At 43.6% G+C, this 21,442-nt stretch overlaps 1 protein-coding gene across 3 annotated transcripts in view; it reads right to left on the bottom strand.

Moving 5' to 3' along the window:
- Positions 1 to 2,943: 2,943 nt before the first annotated feature.
- Positions 2,944 to 21,442, bottom strand: part of TOR4A (torsin family 4 member A) — a 55,493-nt gene continuing 36,994 nt past the window's right edge. The window contains exons 1-3 of one of the 3 annotated variants that reach the window (XM_077284007.1): positions 9,181 to 9,623; positions 8,158 to 8,237; positions 2,944 to 4,539 (exon numbers count right to left, since the gene is read on the bottom strand). In XM_077284007.1, the coding sequence (XP_077140122.1) occupies positions 3,236 to 4,489 (1,254 nt within the window). In that variant the 5' untranslated portion in view covers positions 4,490 to 4,539; positions 8,158 to 8,237; positions 9,181 to 9,623 and the 3' untranslated portion in view covers positions 2,944 to 3,235. Of the gene's footprint in view, positions 4,540 to 8,157; positions 8,238 to 8,851; positions 9,080 to 9,180; positions 9,624 to 21,442 lie in introns of those variants that run through there. The other 2 variants (XM_077284009.1, XM_077284008.1) reach the window with 2 other exon arrangements.

Genomic DNA, 21,442 nt, shown 5'->3' with positions numbered 1-21,442 from the left:
CTTCCAAACACATGACCTCATCATATGGGCAGGCCAGAATTGTTTAAAGGCATAGTATTCTTAGTGTATGTAAGCTTTTGACTTTGCATTAAGCAATAAAAATGCCTTAAAACATTCTCTCTCATTATTCTGTCATTTGGCAAATAATAATTATGGTAATCCTAATTGACCTAAAACGGGAAAGGTTTATTCTGATTTCATGTCAGACATTCAGAAAAACCTGCATATGTGTCTTTATATAGTAATAATAATAATAATTTTATTTATATAGCGCCAACATATTCCGCAGCGCTTTACAACTTATAGAGGGGACTTGTACAGACAATAGACATTACAGCATAACAGAAATCACAGTTCAAAACAGATACCAGGAGGAATGAGGGCCCTGCTCGCAAGCTTACAAACTATGAGGAAAAGGGGAGACACGAGAGGTGGATGGTAACAATTGCTTCAGTTATTTGGACCAGCCATAGTGTAAGGCTCGGCTGTTCATGTAAAGCTGCATGAACCAGTTAACTGCCTAAGTATGTAGCAGTACAGACACAGAGGCTATTGACTGCATAAAGTGTATGAGAACATGATGCGAGGAACCTTTTTTTTTTTTTTATGAGGCCACACAGGGATAGTTAGGTTAATGCGTTGAGGCGGTAGGCCAGTCTGAACAAATGCGTTTTTAGGGCACGCTTAAAACTGTGGGGATTGGGGATTAATCGTATTAACCTAGGTAGTAAATTCCAAAGAATCGGCGCAGCACGTGTAAAGTCTTGGAGACGGGAATGGGAGGTTCTGATTATTGAGGATGCTAACCTGAGGTCATTAGCGGAGCGGAGGGCACTGGTAGGGTGGTAGACTGAGACCAGAGAGGAGATGTAGGGTGGTGCTGAGCCATGGAGTGCTTTGTGGATGAGGGTAGTAGTTTTGTACTGGATTCTGGAGTGGATGGGTAGCCAGTGTAATGACTGGCACAAGGTAGAGGCATCGGTGTAACGGTTGGTGAGGAATATGATCCTGGCTGCAGCATTCAGGACAGATTGGAGCGGGGAGAGTTTGGTAAGAGGGAGGCCGATTAGTAAAGAGTTACAATAGTCCAGACGAGAATGAATAAGTGAGACAGTAAGAGTTTTTGCAGAGTCGAAAGTAAGAAACGGGCGAATTCTAGAAATATTTTTGAGATGCAGATAAGAAGAGCAAGCCAGTGATCGGATGTGGGGGGTGAATGAACGCTCGGAATCAAGGATGACCCCAAGGCAGCGGGCATGTTGCTTGGGAGTAATGGTGGAACCGCACACGGAGATGGCAATGTCAGGCAAAGGTAGGTTAGTAGAGGGAGAGAACACGAGTTCAGTTTTTGACAGGTTCAGTTTCAGATAGAGGGAGGACATGATGTTAGAGACAGCGGTAAGACAATCACTGGTGTTTTCTAAGAAGGTCGGAGTGAAAGCAGGAGAAGATGTGTATAATTGGGTGTCGTCAGCATAGAGATGGTACTGGAAACCAAATCTACTGATTGTTTGTCCAATAGGGGCAGTATACAAAGAGAAGAGGAGGGGGCCTAGGACTGATCCTTGAGGAACCCCAACAGTAAGGGGAAGGGGAGAGGAGGAGGAACCAGCAAAACATACAGTGAAGGATCGGTCAGAGAGATAGGAGGAGAACCAAGAGAGAACGGTGTCCTTGATGCTGATGGAGCGGAGCATAGTGAGGAGGAGCTGATGATCCACAGTGTCAAATGCTGCAGAAAGATCCAAGAGAATTAGAATGGAGTAGTGACCATTAGATTTAGCTGTTAGTAGGTCATTAGAGACTTTAGTGAGGGCAGTTTCAGTAGAGTGTAAAGAGCGGAAGCCAGATTGAAGAGGGTCGAGAAGAGAGTTATCTGAGAGATAGCGGGTAAGACGGGAGTGGACCAGGCGTTCCAGGAGTTTAGAGATAAAGGGAAGATTAGAGACAGGTCTATAATTAGCGGCACAGTTTTGGTCGAGGGAGGGTTTTTTAAAGTAATGGATGTATGATCTCATGCTTAAATGAGGAGGGAAAAATACCGGAAGTGAGGGAAAGGTTGAATATTTTTGTTATGTGAGAGGTGACAGCCGGGGAAAGGGACTGGAGGAGATGTGACGGAATGGGGTCACTGGTGCAAGTGGTCGGGCGAGAAGATGCAAGGAGCCTGCTTACTTCTTCTTCTGTAACTGGTTCAAAGTCAGAGAGTGAACTAGATGCAGTGAGGGAGGGAGGACAGTGCCTGGTATGAAGAGATTGGAAGATGATATATATATATATATATATATATATTGTATTAAAGCTTCTAGTTTCCACTGTATATATGTCTATTTTAAGATTTATAAGCTTTATTACACTGAACAAGGAGGCTTATCTGCCATTGTTTCTGACTTGCCCAAATAGCTAATATCTAATTATCTGAAACATTCATGTGTCAATGAGAGGACCTGCAAGGTATGTATTATGGTATGGTGACATGGAGTGGTTTGCGTATGCCCAGCCCTATAAGAAAGTTGGTGATGACTTCAGAATGGTTATGGAACAGAGCAAATTACCTAGTGGAACTGGTCATGCGGTTGTCCAAAAATTGCAATATTACTTCTGACCCTACCAAAAGGTGTTAGGAAACTAGTTGTATCAAGATACTTTGAGTGACATAGGTGCCTTAAAAACTCCATAGACAGACCTGAGGACTAGTATGTGGATGCTATTTAGCCCGCTGTGGCAGTATGAGTAGTACACCAGATTACATTATCATGTTTCCATTCATTACTACATATTTCTGCCTCATTTAGCTTAAATTTTTTGACCACATGGATGTGGCAGCTCAAGAGCCTGGTTTGTCATTGAGAACACATGCACGCTCGGCCAACTTCACCGTACAGTTGACTTGTATCTGAGGTTAAACTAATAGGCAAACAAAGAAGTAGATCTCCCCAAATAAACAATCCAAAGACTTTAATTGAATTTAAAAAATCCAAAATTGGAACATGTCTAATTTTACTTGCATACATTAAAAAAATAAAAGTAAAATGACAGTCACACTTCACTATTTTAAAAGAAGTCATTGCCTTTCATTTGGCTTATTCATTATTTTGAATAATCTCTCCTTGGAAACTATTTCTCTTCAAGAAACTCCATAAATTGAGTGATCATTTTTGCATACCATTCATTCTACTAGGATCACCATTATCAGAGCCACGACTGACAATTTCTGATAGGGATTCTCGCTGTTTCATGTGTACGGGTGTAGAAGATTCACCTTAGCTACAACCTGCTTACAGCCAGTGATGGAATATTGCTTGTCACGTATGGTGTAATATTTTAGCTGCCCTGCCAGGTTCTCGATGTTGCTATTATCAGGGTAAAACCCTTCCCGTAACAATTCATCCAGGAAACAATTTGCAATATGACTCTTTTCCAGAAGCGTGAAAGGGACAATTTCAGCAACATCCCAGATGCCATGATGCTGCCTCAAGGAAGACTGTATTATGCTGTGAAGTTCTTGAGGGACATTTAAGAAGTCACTGGAGACATTCTTTAGAAAATATTTTGTCACCTCGTTGCCTCCGATGTTGCCAATTAGGATATAGATGGCATTTAGGTACTCATTACTTTGGTTTAGTTTGAAGTAACCATGCAACGTATCCAACAGAGATGGTGGCATGAGCTCCATTTCATCAAATATGAATACTGGTATTTTCTCCTCATTTTCTGCCCGAGTGACCATATCTGATATCATGTTAGAGAGCTCAGTCTCACAAGTAGCAATGTCGCTTTCATTGGGACAGTTGTGCATCACGTAATATTGGAGAACAAAATCACTTTCCATGACCGATCGGAAGTGTTTGGCTAGTATTCGTCCCATGTGGCTCTTGCCAACTCCACTAGGTCCATTCATGGAGATTACCAATGGTTTATTATGCCAGTGTGTGGCCAAGTAGTCTTTCAGCAGGTCTGTTATTTTATCAATAGCAAGTTTTTGCCCGAACACCTCCCTTTGCATAGTTTTCTCCAGTCCGTCCAGTTCGTATTTTAGAACGTTATCGTCCAAATTCTCAATAGCGTTTAGGATTTGGAAGCAAACGATCCCGATAAAGAGGATGAGGCAACGTTTCGCCTTACTCTTATGTTCTATGGGTAGATATTTTTTACCATTTCCCGGATAGAGCACCGGTCTGGACTTCTTGCGCTTCTTCTTACGTTTTAAGTTGCTCAGTGCAACTTGCTCTAGTGTTGGAGTATCGAAATTAAAAACTTTGGGGGCATCTAAGCTAGATTGGGATTTACTGTCTGTGGAGAACTGTCCTCGAAGTAAGGTGGATTTTGTACCATCCGCAGATTTTCTGCCAGACAAGTCAAGCTGCAGATGATTTTTCTTCAAGTTGCGGATCTTTCGGCGCATTCGGATGGCTGCCCGTATAGGATAGACCAGAGATATCTTGTGTCCTGGGGCAGGGGCCTCTGAGATCGGTTCCATCCCATCCATTCGTTAGTTAGTAGTGGTTTCCAGTTTTAAGAATAGTCAAGAGAGGGGAGCTATAAAAGTAAAAAAAACAAAAAAACAAAAAAAACAACAAGCCACCACATTAGTTTAAAGGGATTTAAAAAAAAACAAAACAACCAACTACACATAAAAAACTTGTTTGAAAGCAAAATAGTTTATCCCAACTCGGATATACTAAAAATGACTAGGTGCAGGTGAACTCTAATGCAAAGATAAAGCTTCAAGAAAGAGCAATAGGGCATAAAGAAAGAGCCCTGAGACGAGAGTACTATGCCCCAAATTAAATTATTTAAGTAACAGTAAATAGTGCACATTATTTGTAAAAAAAAACAAAAACAGAATGAATGAATAAAAAGCATAGTGGTGAAAGCACAGCATGAATATACAATGTAAGGGTCTATTATGCGGAACATGCCCTATGTGCGAAAGTTTCACACGGGCCAACTAGTTATTTACAAAAGGTATCCCGTAAGTGGAACAAATACCACAACAATCTGCGAACTTACATACTGTCTGGTGTTCAGCATATCCCCAACTCATGTTTCATCCTTCTTGGTCAGGGTGTATATGTTGGGGAGGGGACAGCTGGGTTTTTATCAGATTACACAAAAAGGTGAACTGAAGTACCATAATTCATCGGGGATGATGTCGGCAACACATGCACCTTTCTACCTTACCACTATGGGCAATAGGAACCTTCCTGTGTGACACTCCCCCCGTATGGTGCCATTGGTGTAATCTGATGAAAACTCAGCTGTCCCCTCCCCAACACACACTCCCTGACGAAGAAGGGCGAAACATGCTTTGGGGGCAACCGGAACATTCTGAGTATCAACCAAGATACAAGTCTGCATGTATGGATTTTTTTTTTTTAACAGAATGTTGTGGCATTTGTTCCATTTACGGGATACATGTTTAAATAATTCTCTAGGGTCCACTCTGCAGCACATTCTTTTATATTGCACATTCAGTTGGTTTGGTATATTAATTCTGGGCTTCTCTTGTTTAGGCTTCTATTCATTCCTTTTTTAATGAAAAGATGTATTTATTGTGTGACAAATAAACTATTCATATTTTGGGCAGACTATACTAGTCTATGGGCTCTTTCTTCATACCCTGTTATTTTGCCCTTATGTCAGGCTATCTGCCCCTAGAGGAACAGATAAGATTTTACTACAGCTGCAACAATAGTATCTCCCCAATACAGGCTTGTGATAAGTGCACCTACTCCATGTGAAGTTCATACATTGTGCCTGACTGCAGACATCCAGTTTTGCAGAAACGGGAAGTGAGACATTGGCCATGCATTTCCATTTGTGATAGGTGCAGATAATAACCCGACACTTCGCTATCTCGCAATACCAGCACTTCGCATTCGGAAAGAGAAGTGAAGACACATTGTCTGCTTGTGTTTTTATAAAAGCACGAACGGCTCCCAAGTCACCTTCCTGATATGAATGGAAGATTCAGCATGAGAAAGACCTCCTCACACACAATGGGGCATGATCCATGGCTGCTTAGCCTCTACAACCCTCTGTGGAGGCACCGCTGGCCACTGCATTGCTCTGCATCTGGGTAGGAAGCAATGGATATCCATTATTGATTGCCTGAGGTACATCCAGATTTTTGCAGAGGTTGTACTACCGCTTTAAAAAGGGGGTCTTGGTATTCGTTAATACTTTATAATTAGAAGAGTCCTGCAAGAATAAGCTGAAAGGAGCCAACACTGTCCGGTTGCAATCACCTCCCTTTCCCTTCTAAAAATTCATCAGTAATTGCGAGCCATGAAATGAAAAGGTAGTAAAAAGTCGCCTAGACAGGTTGCATATACAGTATGCCCACCCCTGGATCACAGGGTGTTTCTGTGTTAGAATCCTCAGTGATCAATAATGGAACTTGGCAGCAACTGTTCAATTTCCTTGCAGCGCCACCACAGGTGTTATTAAGAATGACAGTCCATGGAAAAAAAAAAAAGGCAATGAAAAGTATAAGGCCATGTTCACACGGTGCGGTTTTTGCTGCGGATCCGCAGCGGAATTGCAGCTGCGGATCCGCATCCTTTTTCCATGCAGGTTACAGTACAATGTAACCCAATGGAAAACAAAACCCGCTGTGCCGACGATCCTTTTTTCCCCTGGAAAATCCGCGCGGATTTTCTGTGGAAAAAAAGAAGGACCATGTCTATTCTTTCTGCGGATTCCGCTCCTGTTTTCAACATGCACCAATAGGAAAGTGCTGTTGAAAACCCGCAGAGGAATCCGCAGAAGAAACAGTCGGAAAATCAGCAGTGCAGTTTTGCACTGCGGATTTTCCAAAACAGGACCTGAAAAAAAAGGACCAAAAAAAAGGATCGTGTGAACGTAGCCTTAGAAATGCACAGATATGCTGGGTCCTCCAGAGTCGGGGACACTTTATAGCAGTTCTCTTTTGCTAATCGAGGTTAGATCTCTAGAGCAAGCAAACAACAAAATAAACCGTCCTAAGGCATTGGTGCAATTAAAATATAATGAAGAGAAAAATGCCAGACAGTGGGGTAAATATAATAAATCTTTATTAATAAAACAAGGCAAAAGAGGTGGGTATGGATGCAGTTATTAGCTACAATAATAAAGGTCTGTAAATACATGTACAGTAATGGACTTCTGACATGAGCAAGTTCATTACAGATAAAAAGCAATATAAAAATAGTTGTACATGGAGGCCTGTAATTTGTACAAAGACGGTAACAATCAGCTAGTTTAAGAAGGTTAAGAAAATGTAAATAAATACATGAAAGTCAGATTATGTGTCACTAAATAAGGGCAAAATTGTCAGTGTATACATGGAGGAGAAAAAAAACAGCTGAGAAAAATGAGAATACAGAAATAAGGTTGATAGAATTAACACATGTTGCCAAGACAGAGGCTACATAGGCCGATGAAAACAGACCTGGTAAATTGACTAGGTGAATAAATAGAAATCATAGACATCCCAGCAACCAAAGTAAGTGGCTAAAGGAATAAAAGCCATATTGCATAGATATAAATAGTCATCAGTCAGACATCCCCGGATTAGGCTCTTTTCTTCACCTTATTTTTGCATTCTCATTTTTCTCAGATAGCGGGAACTTCCCTCCCCCATGTATACACTGACAATAGTGCTCTTAGAGACACAATCTGACTTCCGTGTACTTACATTCTCTTTTTCAACTACCTGATTGTTACCATCTTTGTACAAATGATTGGTTCCAGGTACAGAAATTTTATGATTATTATACATTTTATAGCGCCATTTATTCCATGGTGCTTTACATGTGAAAGGGGCAGATGTAGACAAGCACAACAAGCATGAGCAAACTCACTATACTATCTGTAATCCATGTCCATTACTGTACATGTATTTAGAGACCTTTATTATCATTGTTGCCATTTACTGCATCCATACCTACCTTTTGTCTAATTTTTATTTCATGCTTGTTTGGTTCTCTTTATATTCTATTTCAATAAAGATGTATAATAATATTTAACCCTTTCTGGCATTCCACCCCCCTTTTCTTTATATTTTGATTGATATAGGTCCCAAATAAGAACCTCCTCTAAACTGGATGGATTGCTCCCTGAATGCAACATTTTTCCTGTCCTCTAATAGGCGAAGTCCTCTGCATTACTTACTTGTAGTAACCGGCCTCTCCACACTAATGTGTCTTCTGGTCACAACCTCTGACTACTTCTGCTCATGACCAAAGTCATATCTTGAAAAGAAAAGACACGCCTTGTTAGGATAAAGTGATCATGACTGCACGGCTCCATGGATGAGGCAGATCTCCCATGTAGTGCCGTGTGGTTCTGTGTGCTCAGATAGTCTGCAGAGCTGCTGTATCACATGATGGAATACACAGATCAGGACAGGGTCACATGACGGGATTAGATACAGCTCAGCAGACAGGATCACACAATAGACTTAGATATAGCATTTTAGCATATGTGGCACACTCAGTTGGATTAGATGCACAGATGAGCAGCCGTCACACACCAAGCTTTGATACAGTGGCTAAGCAGACTGTCAAACATGATAGCTTAGATACCCCAATACCCTGAAAGGGTACCTGATGAAACACACTAGAGGGTGCACCCGAGACAGACGCTTAGGCTGGGATGACACCGGTTGTGTGACCAGAGATGGCTGTACACAGCGGCTATATCACAGAGGAATTGGATTGCAATCAACAGGGAGAAGAAACTGCGAAAAGTCGCAAAAAATTCAACAGGTTCACACTTCACAGTACCTGCAGATTGCAAGGTGACTCCGTGCACCGCATTACACTACAATGTAGCAGCAGCTTACAGCGATCTTTAGCCCCCTTACCTGTATTGTGTCCAAAGTCACCATGTAACCTTAGACTTATAGAGCCTGCTAAATGAGGCATTAATTGGAGAACTTTGTGCAGATGAACAAGAGAGCACTGGTGCCCGGCACAATACAAGCGTATTGGGGCATCAGGGGGACTACACCAGCCCCACACCCCAAGTCATGCATATGGTAACGCAATCATTACACTCAGAATAGGGAACAGTTTGCTGCTCATGTAGGGTCAGGAGGAAATGCTGAACACAGCCTTATATTCTGCAGCAGGGAGTGGTACAGCAACTGCAAAATCAGATATGAGCTACAATAACAGTATAATGTAAGATTACCTCTCCGAGCAGACACCGCTACTGACAGGGAGGATCCAGGCTACAGGACTCCCAGCCTCGCACCATGGTCACCCAGGGGAAAGTGAGCAAGAGGTGGAGGAAACTTCCTTATTACCACTGATCTGCAGTCCTCAGTCTGCTCAGCACCAGCTCTAACACAGCAAACGAACACCCAAAAAATAAAATACAAACCAGGAAGGAGAGGGGAAAAAAAAAATAAAAATGCAGCAGCCACTATATTACCAACACAGGGCAGAAAACTAATGCACTACAAATCGCAGCTGTCCTGTGGAGGCAACACAGGTGCAAATTACTGATGACACACTCGCACCCTATACCAATCCATGGAGGGGGTGGTCCCCTAGTATTAGAATTACACATGCATAAAACGGGTATAGGGCGCCAGTCATGCAGGTGTAGTGTACAGCGATGGCTCACAGCCTTAGGCTGCCGTCACACTAGCAGTATTTGGTCAGTATTTTACATCAGTATTTGTAAGCCAAAACCAGCAGTGGAACAATTAGAGGAAAAGTATAATAGAAACATATGCACCACTTCTGCATTTATCACCCACTCCTGGTTTTGGCTTCCAAATACTGATGTAAAATACTGACCAAATACTGCTAGTGTGACGGCAGCCTTAGGCCACGTTCAGTATTTGGTCAGTATTTTACATCAGTATTTGTAAGCCAAAATCAGGAGTGGAACAATCAGAGGAAAAGTATAATAGAAACACGTCATCACTCCTGTATTATCACCCACTCCTGGTTTGACTTACAAGTAGTGATATAAAATACTGACCAAATACTGAACGTGTGAACATGGCCTAATAGTGACGTTCATACTATAAATGTAAGTTCATTTTCTGACCTGTGGCGGTGAACACTACTGCTGCTTTTTTTTTTTTTTACCATCAGATCTATAGAAACAATCACTAGTATTTACCTCACATTCAGCATGTGATACTGTCTGCTGAGCTATATATCTAATCCTATCCTGTGTGATACTGTCTGCTGAGCTGTGTATCTAATCCTATCCTGTGTGATACCGATTGCTAAGCTGAGTATCTAATCCTGTCCTGTGTTATACTGTCTTCTGAGCCATGTATCTAATCCTGTCATGTATAATACTGTCTGCTGAGCTATATATCTAATCGTATGCTGTGTGATATTGTATGCTGAGCTGTGTATCTAATCCTATCCTGGGTGATACCGTCTCCTAAGCTGAATATCTAATCCTATTCTGTGTGATACTGACTGCTGAACCATGTATCTAATCCTGTCATGTATAACACTGTCTGCTGAGTTGTGTATCTAATCCTGTTCTGTGTGATACTGTCGGCTGAGGTGTGTATCTAATCCCATTATTTGTGATACTGTCTGCTGAGCTGTGTATCTAATCCTGTCATGTATAACACTGCCTGCTGAGCTGTGTATCTAATCCTGTCATGTATAACACTGTCTGCTGAGCTGTGTATCTAATCCTGTCCTGTGTGATACTGTCGGCTGAGGTGTGTATCTAATCCCATTATTTGTGGTTCTGTCTTAATAGTAAAATCTTGCTGCATTGCTTGGTATTCATCATCCAGCTGACTGCTATCTTTCCCCTCCCCTCCATACACATGCATGCTCGGCTCAGCTGAGCGTACATGTGTACTTATTAGGAAGGGAGCAATAAGCAGGACTCCTGAGGTGGTGCATCTACGAAGCACAAAAGGAGCGGACATTTTTAAATTGTTAATCCCCTGATTCTTATCCCCCGACATTTGCCTGTAGGGGCCCCAATTCACAATATATTGGATTTGGCTAATATACTTGTCATGTGTATAGCGGTTTTAAAGGAGTTTTCCAATGTAGAGAGAAAAAAACATTTTAGGCATGGACGCTTTTAAAATAAAAAACGCCGACACATTCACCTTCCAGCTGCCCCGTGCATCCTACCCTGGATTGTCTGGAGGTCTACTGCTCGGGAAGCGATTCCCACTAGTGATGTGTGAACACGCTCAGAAAAGGTGTTATCCCAGCTCGTGTGCTAACCGAGTGTATTTGGTGTGCTCTATAAATATGTTCGAGTCCCAGTGGCTGCACACCTCGCAGCTGTTCGACAGCCGCAACACGTGCAGGGATTGCCTGTTTGCTAGGTGATCCCTGCATGTGATGCGGCTATCTTAGCAGCCGTGAGACATGCAGACACGGGGACTCAAATGTATTTTTCGAGCACGATGAAGACACTTGGTTAGCACCTGAGCATGCTCAGATAACGCCTTATCTGAGCACATTCGCTCATCACTAATTCATATTTTGTTCAGACATCACACAACACTGCAGCCTGTGATTGGTTGCTGCGGTCAGGTCATCAGATGTTTCTCTGATGACCAATGCTGGGATGTTTGGTCACAGTGTGTGCTGACTACACATCGGGGACCCTGTGGCCCCTGATATTTACTGCAGATGCTCCCAGGGAATATATAGATAGGATCAAGAGACTTTTTATAGTGGAAACACCTGATAAGAAAATATCCCTCAGTCCGTGGACAGTATTTGAATAGATACAGTCATGTTACAAGCCCCATTGTCAGGACAGAGGGAGGTTGTCACCACAAATCCTCTTATTTGGTTTCTTTATGAATGACTCATCACTTGTCCTGAGATATATTATATTCCAGAGCCATTGTCAGTGCGGGATATCAGAGGTATATTGTTTTTTAACCCTTTATATACACTACCGTTCAAAAGTTTAGTGTCACCCAGACAATTTTGTGTTTTCCATGAAAACTCGTACTTTTATTATTCAAATGAGTTGCCAAATGAATGTAAAATATAGTCCAGACATTGACAAGGTTCGAAAAAAAAAGGATTTTTTTTTTTTTAAATAATAATTTTCTCCTTCAAACTTTGCTTTCGTCAAAGAATGCTCCCTTTGCAGCAATTACAGCATTGCAGACAGTTGGCATTCTAGCAGTTAATTTGCTGAGGTAATCTGGAGAAATTTCCCCCCATGCTTCCAGAATCCCCTCCCACAAGTTGGTTTGGCTTGATGGGCACTTTTTGCACCATACGGTCAAGCTGCTCCCACAACAGCTCAATGGCGTTGAGATCTGGTGACTGCGCTGGCCACTCCATTACAGATAGAATACCAGCTGCCTGCTTCTTCCCTAAATAGTTCCTGCATAATTTGGAGGTGTGCTTTGGGTCACTGTCCTGTTGTAGGATGAAATTGGCTCCAATCAAGCGCTGTCCACAGGGTATGGCATGGCGTTGCAAAATGGAGTGATAGCCTTCCTTATTCAATATCCCTTTTACCTTGTACAAATCTCCCACCAAAGCAACCCCAGACCATCACATTACCTCCACCATGCTTGACAGATGGCGTCAGACGCTCTTCCAGCATCTTTTCAGCTGTTCTGCGTGATCCAAACACCTCAAACTTGGATTCGTCTGTCCATAACACTTTTTTCCAATCTTCCTCTGTCCAATGTCTGTGTTCATTTGCCCATATTAATCTTCTCCTTTTATGAACCAGTCCCAGGTATGGCTTTTTCTTTGCCACTCTGCCCTGAAGGCCAGCATCCCAGAGTCACCTCTTTACCGTAGACGTTTCGCGTGTACTATTTAATGAAGATGCCAGTTGAGGACCCGTGAGGCGCCGATTTCACAAACTACAGACTCTAATGTACTTGTTTTGTTGCTCAGTTGTGCAGCGGGGCTTCCCACTTCTCTTTCTACTCTGGTTAGAGCCTGTTTGTGCTCTCCTCTGAAGGGAGTAGAACACACTATTGTAGGAAATCTTCAGTTTCTTGGCAATTTCTCGCAGGGAGCGATGAAGCAGGAGGGTGGTGTCGCAAGAAGATGGGAGGCACCGAACACAGACTGCGACACCCATTGGACGGAACGCACAGGACGCCCCTCCAGGTGAGTATAATATAACTTATTTTTCTTCACTTTCAGGTCGGACCAGGGGGCTTATCAACAGCATTATAGAATGCAATATATATTCTCTGAAAGGCAGTGGCCGCATCTCATAGCGGCAAAATCTGCTGACAGGTTCCCTTTAAGAAAAAGCCATTCAAAAAGTCTGGGAAGATTCACAAGGAGTGGACTGCTACTGGAGTCTTTGCTTCGAGAGCCACCACACACAGACATATCCAGGACATGGGCTACAAGTGTCACATTCCTTGTGTCAAGCCCCTCATGACCAATAGACAAGACCAGAAGAATCTTACCTGGGCCAAGGAGAAAAGGAACTGGACTGTTAGGCTGGGGTCACACATGCGTGTTTTACGTACGTAAGAGCGCAAAAACTACGTACGTAAAACTCGCATTACATACGGCACAATGCTTCTCAATGGGGCTGCTCCTATTAGCCGTATATTACGGTTCAGTATTATATGGCGTTCTACGGCCGTACAAAATCGCAGCATGCTGCGTTTGTCAGCGTATTGCGCAAATAATACGCCAATGAAAGTCTATGGGGGCGAGAAAAATACGGATTCCACACGGACCAGCAGTGTTACTTGCGAGAAATACGCAGCGCTGTTAGTGAAAAGTCGGTAATTCAATTGCCGGCTTTTCATTTCTCCTGCACAAACCCGACAGGATATGAGACATGGTTTACATACAGTAAACCATCTCATATCCCCTTTTTTTTGCATATTCCACACTACTAATGTTAGTAGTGTGTATGTGCAAAATTTCAGCACTGTAGCTGCTGAAATAAAGGGTTAAATGGCGGAAAAAATTGGCGTGGGCTCCCGCGCAATTTTCTCCGCCAGAGCGGTAAAGCCAGTGACTGAGGGCAGATATTAATAGCCAGGAGAGGGTCCATGGTTATTGGCCCCCCCGTGGCTACAAACATCTGCCCCCAGCCACCCCAGAAAAGGCACATCTGGAAGATGCGCCTATTCTGGCACTTGGCCACTCTCTTCCCACTCCCTGTAGCGGTGGGATATGGGGTAATGAAGGGTTAATGCCACCTTGCTATTGGAAGGTGACATTAAGCCAGATTAATAATGGAGAGGCGTCAATTATGACACCTCTCCATTATTAATCCAATTGTAGGAAAGGGTTAAAAAACACACACACATGATTGAAAAGTATTTTAATGAAATAAACACAGCGGTTGTTGTAATAATTTATTGTTCTCTCAAATCCATTTGCAGTCCCTCGCTTGGCAACATAATAAACGCACAAGATACATACCTTCTGATGTACTGTCAGGTCCAACGATGTAATCCATCTGAAGGGGTTAACTAATATTACAGGCAGGAGCCCTGCTAAATGCAGCTGTGCTCCGTGCCTGTAATCCCCGGCGAATGAATGAAATGTAGGTCATTGACCTACATTTCCTTCAGTCGCGGTGATGCGCCCCCTGGTGGATGTCCTCATATGACCTGGAGCGTGGGAAAAAGTTCCCAGGCTGCAGTTCATGAGAACATCCACCAGAGGGCGCCTCACCGCGAATGAATGAAATGTAGGTCAATGACCTACATTTCATTCATTCGCCGGGGATTACAGGCACGGAGCACCGCTGCATTTAGCAGGGCTCCTGCCTGTAATATTAGTTAACCCCTTCAGATGGATTACATCGTTGGACCTGACAGTACATCAGAAGGTATGTATCTTGTGCGTTTATTATGTTGCCAAGCGAGGGACTGCAAATGGATTTGAGAGAACAATAAATTATTACAACAACCGCTGTGTTTATTTCATTAAAATACTTTTCAATCATGTGTGTGTGTTTTTTAACCCTTTCCTACAATTGGATTAATAATGGAGAGGTGTCATAATTGACGCCTCTCCATTATTAATCTGGCTTAATGTCACCTTTCAATAGCAAGGTGGCATTAACCCTTCATTACCCCATATCCCACCGCTACAGGGAGTGGGAAGAGAGTGGCCAAGTGCCAGAATAGGCGCATCTTCCAGATGTGCCTTTTCTGGGGTGGCTGGGGGCAGATGTTTTTAGCCACGGGGGGGCCAATAACCATGGACCCTCTCCTGGCTATTAATATCTGCCCTCAGTCACTGGCTTTACCGCTCTGGCGGAGAAAATTGCGCGGGAGCCCACGCCAATTTTTTCCGCCATTTAACCCTTTATTTTAGCAGCTACAGCGCAGAAATTTTGCACATACACACTACTAACATTAGTAGTGTGGAATATGCAAAAAAAAAGGGGGATATGAGATGGTTTACTGTATGTAAACCATGTCTCATATCCTGTCGGGTTTGTGCAGGAGAAATGAAAAGCCGGCAATTGAATTACCGGCTGTTCACAGATATCGCGCTGAATGAAATCTAAATACAGACTATATATATATGTGTCTCAATGACATATATATATATATATATATATATATATATATATATACTGTATATATGTTTTCCCTAACATTTGAGCACATAAATCCATTAGATGTCGGTTTTGCAAGCCTGCGCGAAAATCTCGCAGTACGGATGCCATACGGATTACATACGGAGGATGCCATGCGCAAAATACGCTGACACACCCTGACTACGGATCACTATTTTGGGAACATTTCTCCGTATTACGGCCGTAGTACGGACGTATAATACGTGGCGTATTGTCTTACGCCATGTGTGACCCCAGCCTCACACAGTGGTCCAAGGTGTTGTTTTCAGATGAAAGTAAATCTTGTATTTCATTTGGAAATCAAGGTCCCAGAGTCTGGAGGAAGAGTGGAGAGGCACACAATCCAAGCTGCTGGAGGTCTAGTGTGAAGTTTCCACAATCAGTGATGGTTTGGGGAGCCATGTCATCTGCTGGTGTAGGTCCACTGTGTTTTATCAAGACCAAAGTCAGCACAGCCGTCTACTAGGACATTTTAGAGCACGTCATGCTTCCCTCTGCCGACAAGCTTTTTGGAGATGGAAATGTCATTCTCCAGCAGGACTTAGCACCTGTCCACACTGCAAAAGTACCAATACCTGGTTTACAAACAACAGTATCACTGTGCTTGATTGGCAGCAAACTCGCCTGACCTTAACGCCATAGAGAATCTATGGGATATTGTCAAGAGGAAGATGAGACACCATACCCAACAATGCAGACGAGCTGAAGGCTGCTATCAAAGCAACCTGGGCTTCCATAACACCTCAGCAGTGCCACAGGCTGATCGCCTCCATGCCACGCCGCATTGATGCAGTAATTGATGCAAAACGAGCCCCGACCAAGTATTGAGTGCATTTACTGAACATATATTTCAGTAGGCCAACATTTCAGATTTTAACATCATTTTTCAAGCTGGTGTTATAAAGTATTTTAATTTACTGAGATAATGACTTTTGGGTTATCATTGCCTGTAAGCCATAATCATCAACATTAACAGAAATAAACACTGTATGTAATAACTCTATATAATATAGGAGTTTCACTTTCTGTATTGAAGAATTGAAATAAATTAACTTTTTGATGATATTCTAATTTAGTGAGAAGCACTTGTACCTCTAAGACACCATGAAATGGGTACAAATAACACTAGACCACCAGGGAACGGGTAGACTGTGTTCCTCTTGAATACATCTTGCATTGACAGGATATTGCAGACTCTATAGTCTATGTGCTGGTGACTGGTACACTACACCTACTACACATAGTAATGCATATTATATATCAGGATATTTTCACTGTCATTAGAAGAAAGTTGGTTTGTGACTCACTTCTTGCATTTCTAATATAAGGGTACCGTCACACAGTGCAATTTTGATCGCTACGACGGTACGATTCGTGACGTTCTAGCGATATCGTTACGATATCGCAGTGTCTGACACGCAGCAGCGATCAGGGATCCTGCTGAGAATCGTACGTCGTAGCAGATCGTTTGGAACTTTCTTTCGTCGCTTGATCACCCGCTGACATCGCTGGATCGTTGTGTGTGACAGCGATCCAGCGATGTGTTCGCTGGTAACCAGGGTAAACATCGGGTAACTAAGCGCAGGGCCGCGCTTAGTAAGCCGATGTTTACCGTGGTTACCAGCGTAAAAGTAAAAAAAAAAAAAACGTACATGCTCACCATCTGATGTCCGTCCGGTCCCTTGCCGTCCGCTTCCCGCTCTGACTGTCTGCCGGCCGGAAAGTGAGAGCAGATCACAGCGGTGACGTCGCCGCTGCACTCTGCTCTCACTGTACGGCCGGATCTGTCAGAGCAGGAAGCGGACGGCAAGGGACCGGACGGACATCAGATGGTGAGCATGTACGGTTTGTTTTTTTTTTACTTTTACGCTGGTAACCACGGTAAACATCGGGTTACTAAGCGCGGCCCTGCGCTTAGTTACCCGATGTTTACCCTGGTTACCCGGGGACCTCGGCATCGCTCCAGCGCCGTGATTGCAACGTGTGACCGCAGTCTACGACGCTGGAGCGATAATCATACGATCGCTGCGACGTCACGGATCGTGCCGTCGTAGCGATCAAAATTGCACTGTGTGACGGTACCCTAACCCACAGCTACATACTGTTAATAAAGAATGATGACAACTGAAAACTATTAACAGATTCAAATCCCTAGAAAAAGATCCAATCCTTAAAAAAAGTTAAGCTGGATCACAACAGATGGACTTAGACATAGTTTATTGCTATGAAATGTGAGAAGACATGCTGTGCTGCTCAGTGAAGATGCCCCTAAGTTACAGCACTAATTGTATATTCACTGCTGACCCCCTCAGCCTTCTCAACAAGATAGGTAAAGCCATTCCTGAAATGTCCTTATTGCTTTATTGTAGTAGACTGCCTCTGAGGCCGGGGACACACTTAACGTATAAAAAAACGGTCCGTTTTTCACGGCCGAGAATCGCACAAATGTTTCAAAAACAGTGATCCGTGTGCAGTGCGAGGATGCGATTTCCTCGCATCAAATGATCCGTGTGTCATCCGTATGGCATCCGTATGCCGAGATTTTCTCGCAAGCTTGCAAAACCGACATCTAATGGATTTATGTGCTCAAATGTTCGGGAAAACATATATACAGTATATATATATATATATATATATATGTCATTGAGACACATATATATATATATTCTGTATTTATATTTCATTCAGCGCGATATCTGTGAAAAGTCGGTAATTCAATTGCCGGCTTTGCATTTCTCCTTCACAAACCCGACAGGATATGAGACATGGTTTACATACAGTAAACCATCTCATATCCCCCTTTTTTTTGCATATTCCACACTACTAATGTTAGTAGTGTGTATGTGCAAAATTTGGCCACTGTAGCTGCTAAAATAAAGGGTTAAATGGCGGAAAAAATTGGCGTGGGCTGAAATGAAATGTAGGTCAATGACCTATAGTTACCTTCAGTCGCGGTGATGCACCCCCTGGTGGATGTCTCATATGACCTGGAGCGTGGGAAAAAGTTCCCAGGCTGCAGTTCATGAGAACATCCAGCAGGGGCGCATCACCGCGACTGAATGTAAGTATAGATCACTGCTTTCCTTTCAGCACCCGGGGATTACAGGCACGAGCGAGTGGTTTATCGCAGCTCGTGCATGTAATATTAGTTAACCCCTTCAGATGGATTACATCGTGGGAAGTGATCTGACATCAGAAGGTATGTATATTGTGTGTTTATTGTTTTGCCAAGCGAGGGTCTGAAAATGGATTGAGAGATCAATAAATTATTAAAACAACCGCTGTGTTTATTGCATTAAAATACTTTTAAATCATGTGTGTGTGTGTTTTTTAACCCTTTCATACAATTGGATTAATAATGGATAGGTGTCATAATTGACGCCTCTCCATTATTAATCTGGCTTAATGTCACCTTCCAATAGCAAGGTGGCATTAACCCTTCATTACCCCATATCCCACCGCTACAGGGAGTGGGAAGAGAGTGGCCAAGTGCCAGAATAGGCGCATCTTCCAGATGTGCCTTTTCTGGGGTGGCTGGGGGCAGATGTTTGTAGCCACGGGGGGGTCAATAACCATGGACCCTCTCCTGGCTATTAATACCTGCCCTCAGTCACTGGCTTTACCATTCTGGCGGAGAAAATTGCGCGGGAGCCCACGCCAATTTTTTCCGCCATTTAACCCTATATTTAAGCAGCTACAGCGGCCAAATTTTGCACATACACACTACTAACATTAGTAGTGTGGAATATGCAAAAAAAAAGGGGATATGAGATGGTTTACTGTATGTAAACCATGTCTCATATCCTGTCGGGTTTGTGAAGGAGAAATGCAAAGCCGGCAATTGAATTACCGGCTTTTCTATAGAACACCGCTGCGTATTTCTCGCAATGCACACGCATGGTCCGTGTGTAATCCGATTTTTTCTCGCACCCATAGACTTGCATTGGCGAGTCTCGGCCGAGATACGCTGACAATCGCAGCCTGCTGCGAGTTCCCTCGGATCCGAAATACGGTGGAGAAAATATCGGATGATGGGAGCTGAACCATAGATTAACATTGGGCCGAGTGCTATGCGATTTTTTATCGCATAGCACTCGTCCGTATTACGGTCTAGTGTGACCCCGGCCTGGGTGTCTGCCTCCAGCAGGCTTACACGCCCGAAAATGATGCTCAAAAAGCGCACATTCGCTCAGTCTGCAGTAGTATAGTCCATGGCCCCATCAGCGCACCGTTCTGAGGAAGCTTCAGACAGACATAAGCCACGAGGAGACCAACAATTGGGTGCCAGAACGCAATGTGAGAGCGCCCTTATAGCCTCTCATTAGAACAAGCTTTTCTGGTTGTAGTGTAGACAAGTATCCTTGGGAGCAGATTACAGTGTGAGGTGATGGGGGGTTTCATTTACTTAAGGTACCTTCACATTAAGCGACGCTGCAGCGATACAGACAACGATGCCGATCGCTGCAGCGTCGCTGTGTGGTCACTGGAGAGCTGTCACACAGACAGCTCTCCAGCGACCAACGATGCCGAGGTCCCCGGGTAACCAGGGTAAACATCGGGTTGCTAAGCGCAGGGCCACGCTTAGTAACCCGATGTTTACCCTGGTTACCAGTGTAAAATGTAAAAAAACAAACAGTACATACTTACATTCGCGTCCCCCGGCGTCCGCTTCCCTGCACTGACTGAGCGCCGGCCCTAACAGCAGAGCGGTGACGTCACCGCTGTGCTGTGCTTTCACTTTACGGCCGGCCCTCAGTCAGTGCAGGAAGCGGACGGTGAGGGACGTGACGGACATCAGCGGGTGAGTATGTACTGTTTGTTTTTTTTACTTTTACGATGGTAACCAGGGTAAATATCGGGTTACTAAGCGCGGCCCTGCGCTTAGTAACCCGATATTTACCCTGGTTACCATTGTAAAACATCGCTGGTATCGTTGCTTTTGGTGTCAAACACAACGATACACGGCGATCTGACGACCAAATAAAGTTCTGAACTTTTCTAAACGACCAGCGATATCACAGCAGGATCCTGATCGCTGCTGCGTGTCAAACACAACAATATCGCTATCCAGGACGCTGCAACGTCCCGGATCGCTAGCGATATCGTTTAGTGTGAAGGTACCTTTAGAAGGACAACTTTCCAAAGCAACATGGTTAAAAATGTTGTACAAAAGTGCAGTGAAAGGTTAGTAATTGGTTATATTAGTTCGCCACCTTCTTGAAATGCTGCTCAACATGCCCTCAGGCGTGACCTGCAGTCATTGCAGACATCAGACAGATCCCAGAAAGCTGATACAATGTGCATTCACTTTCTGTACGCAGGAAAAGCCCTCGTGTCAATCCTTCCTTTCTGGACACATATTTGCCACATTTGATCAAAGTTGTTACAGGGACCTCTGATTATCTCTGACAGCGGGAGATAATGGACTGGGTATGGGAGCTGATCTGCTGGGTACGTTGTAGCTGAGGGAGCGCTGCTTCCTTCACTGTCCAGAAACAGAGCTGCTTATTCATATAAAATAGGCCCTGATGATCTCACATGGAGCTAAATACGTTACAAGAAATGCAATTTTATTTGTATTGTTTTCCCCCTATTTTCATGACTTTGTGGAGTGTTTGATCTGTGGATTGATGTAAATGATGTCTGCCTGAACACTACCTGATGTGGTGCACTGAGCCGCTCCCTTATTCCCAGATCAGTCCCCCATAGAGGATCTCCAGAAACCGCCGCGAGCTGCTGAGCATGGGAGGTGCTGAAGCCTCTGGTCACAGCCTCCCTCCAGGGATCGGACCCTGGGTTGAGTTATTCCTGTCGCGGCCATTGAAAGCTAAGATGGGAATAACCCTTTATCCACACCCACAGATTGTGGTGGTATTTGCCATCTAATGTGTAT

This window comes from Ranitomeya variabilis, chromosome 2, assembly GCF_051348905.1.
Source record: "Ranitomeya variabilis isolate aRanVar5 chromosome 2, aRanVar5.hap1, whole genome shotgun sequence".
Taxonomy (NCBI): Eukaryota; Metazoa; Chordata; class Amphibia; order Anura; family Dendrobatidae; genus Ranitomeya; species Ranitomeya variabilis.
This window is presented reverse-complemented; position numbering and strand designations above follow the sequence as displayed.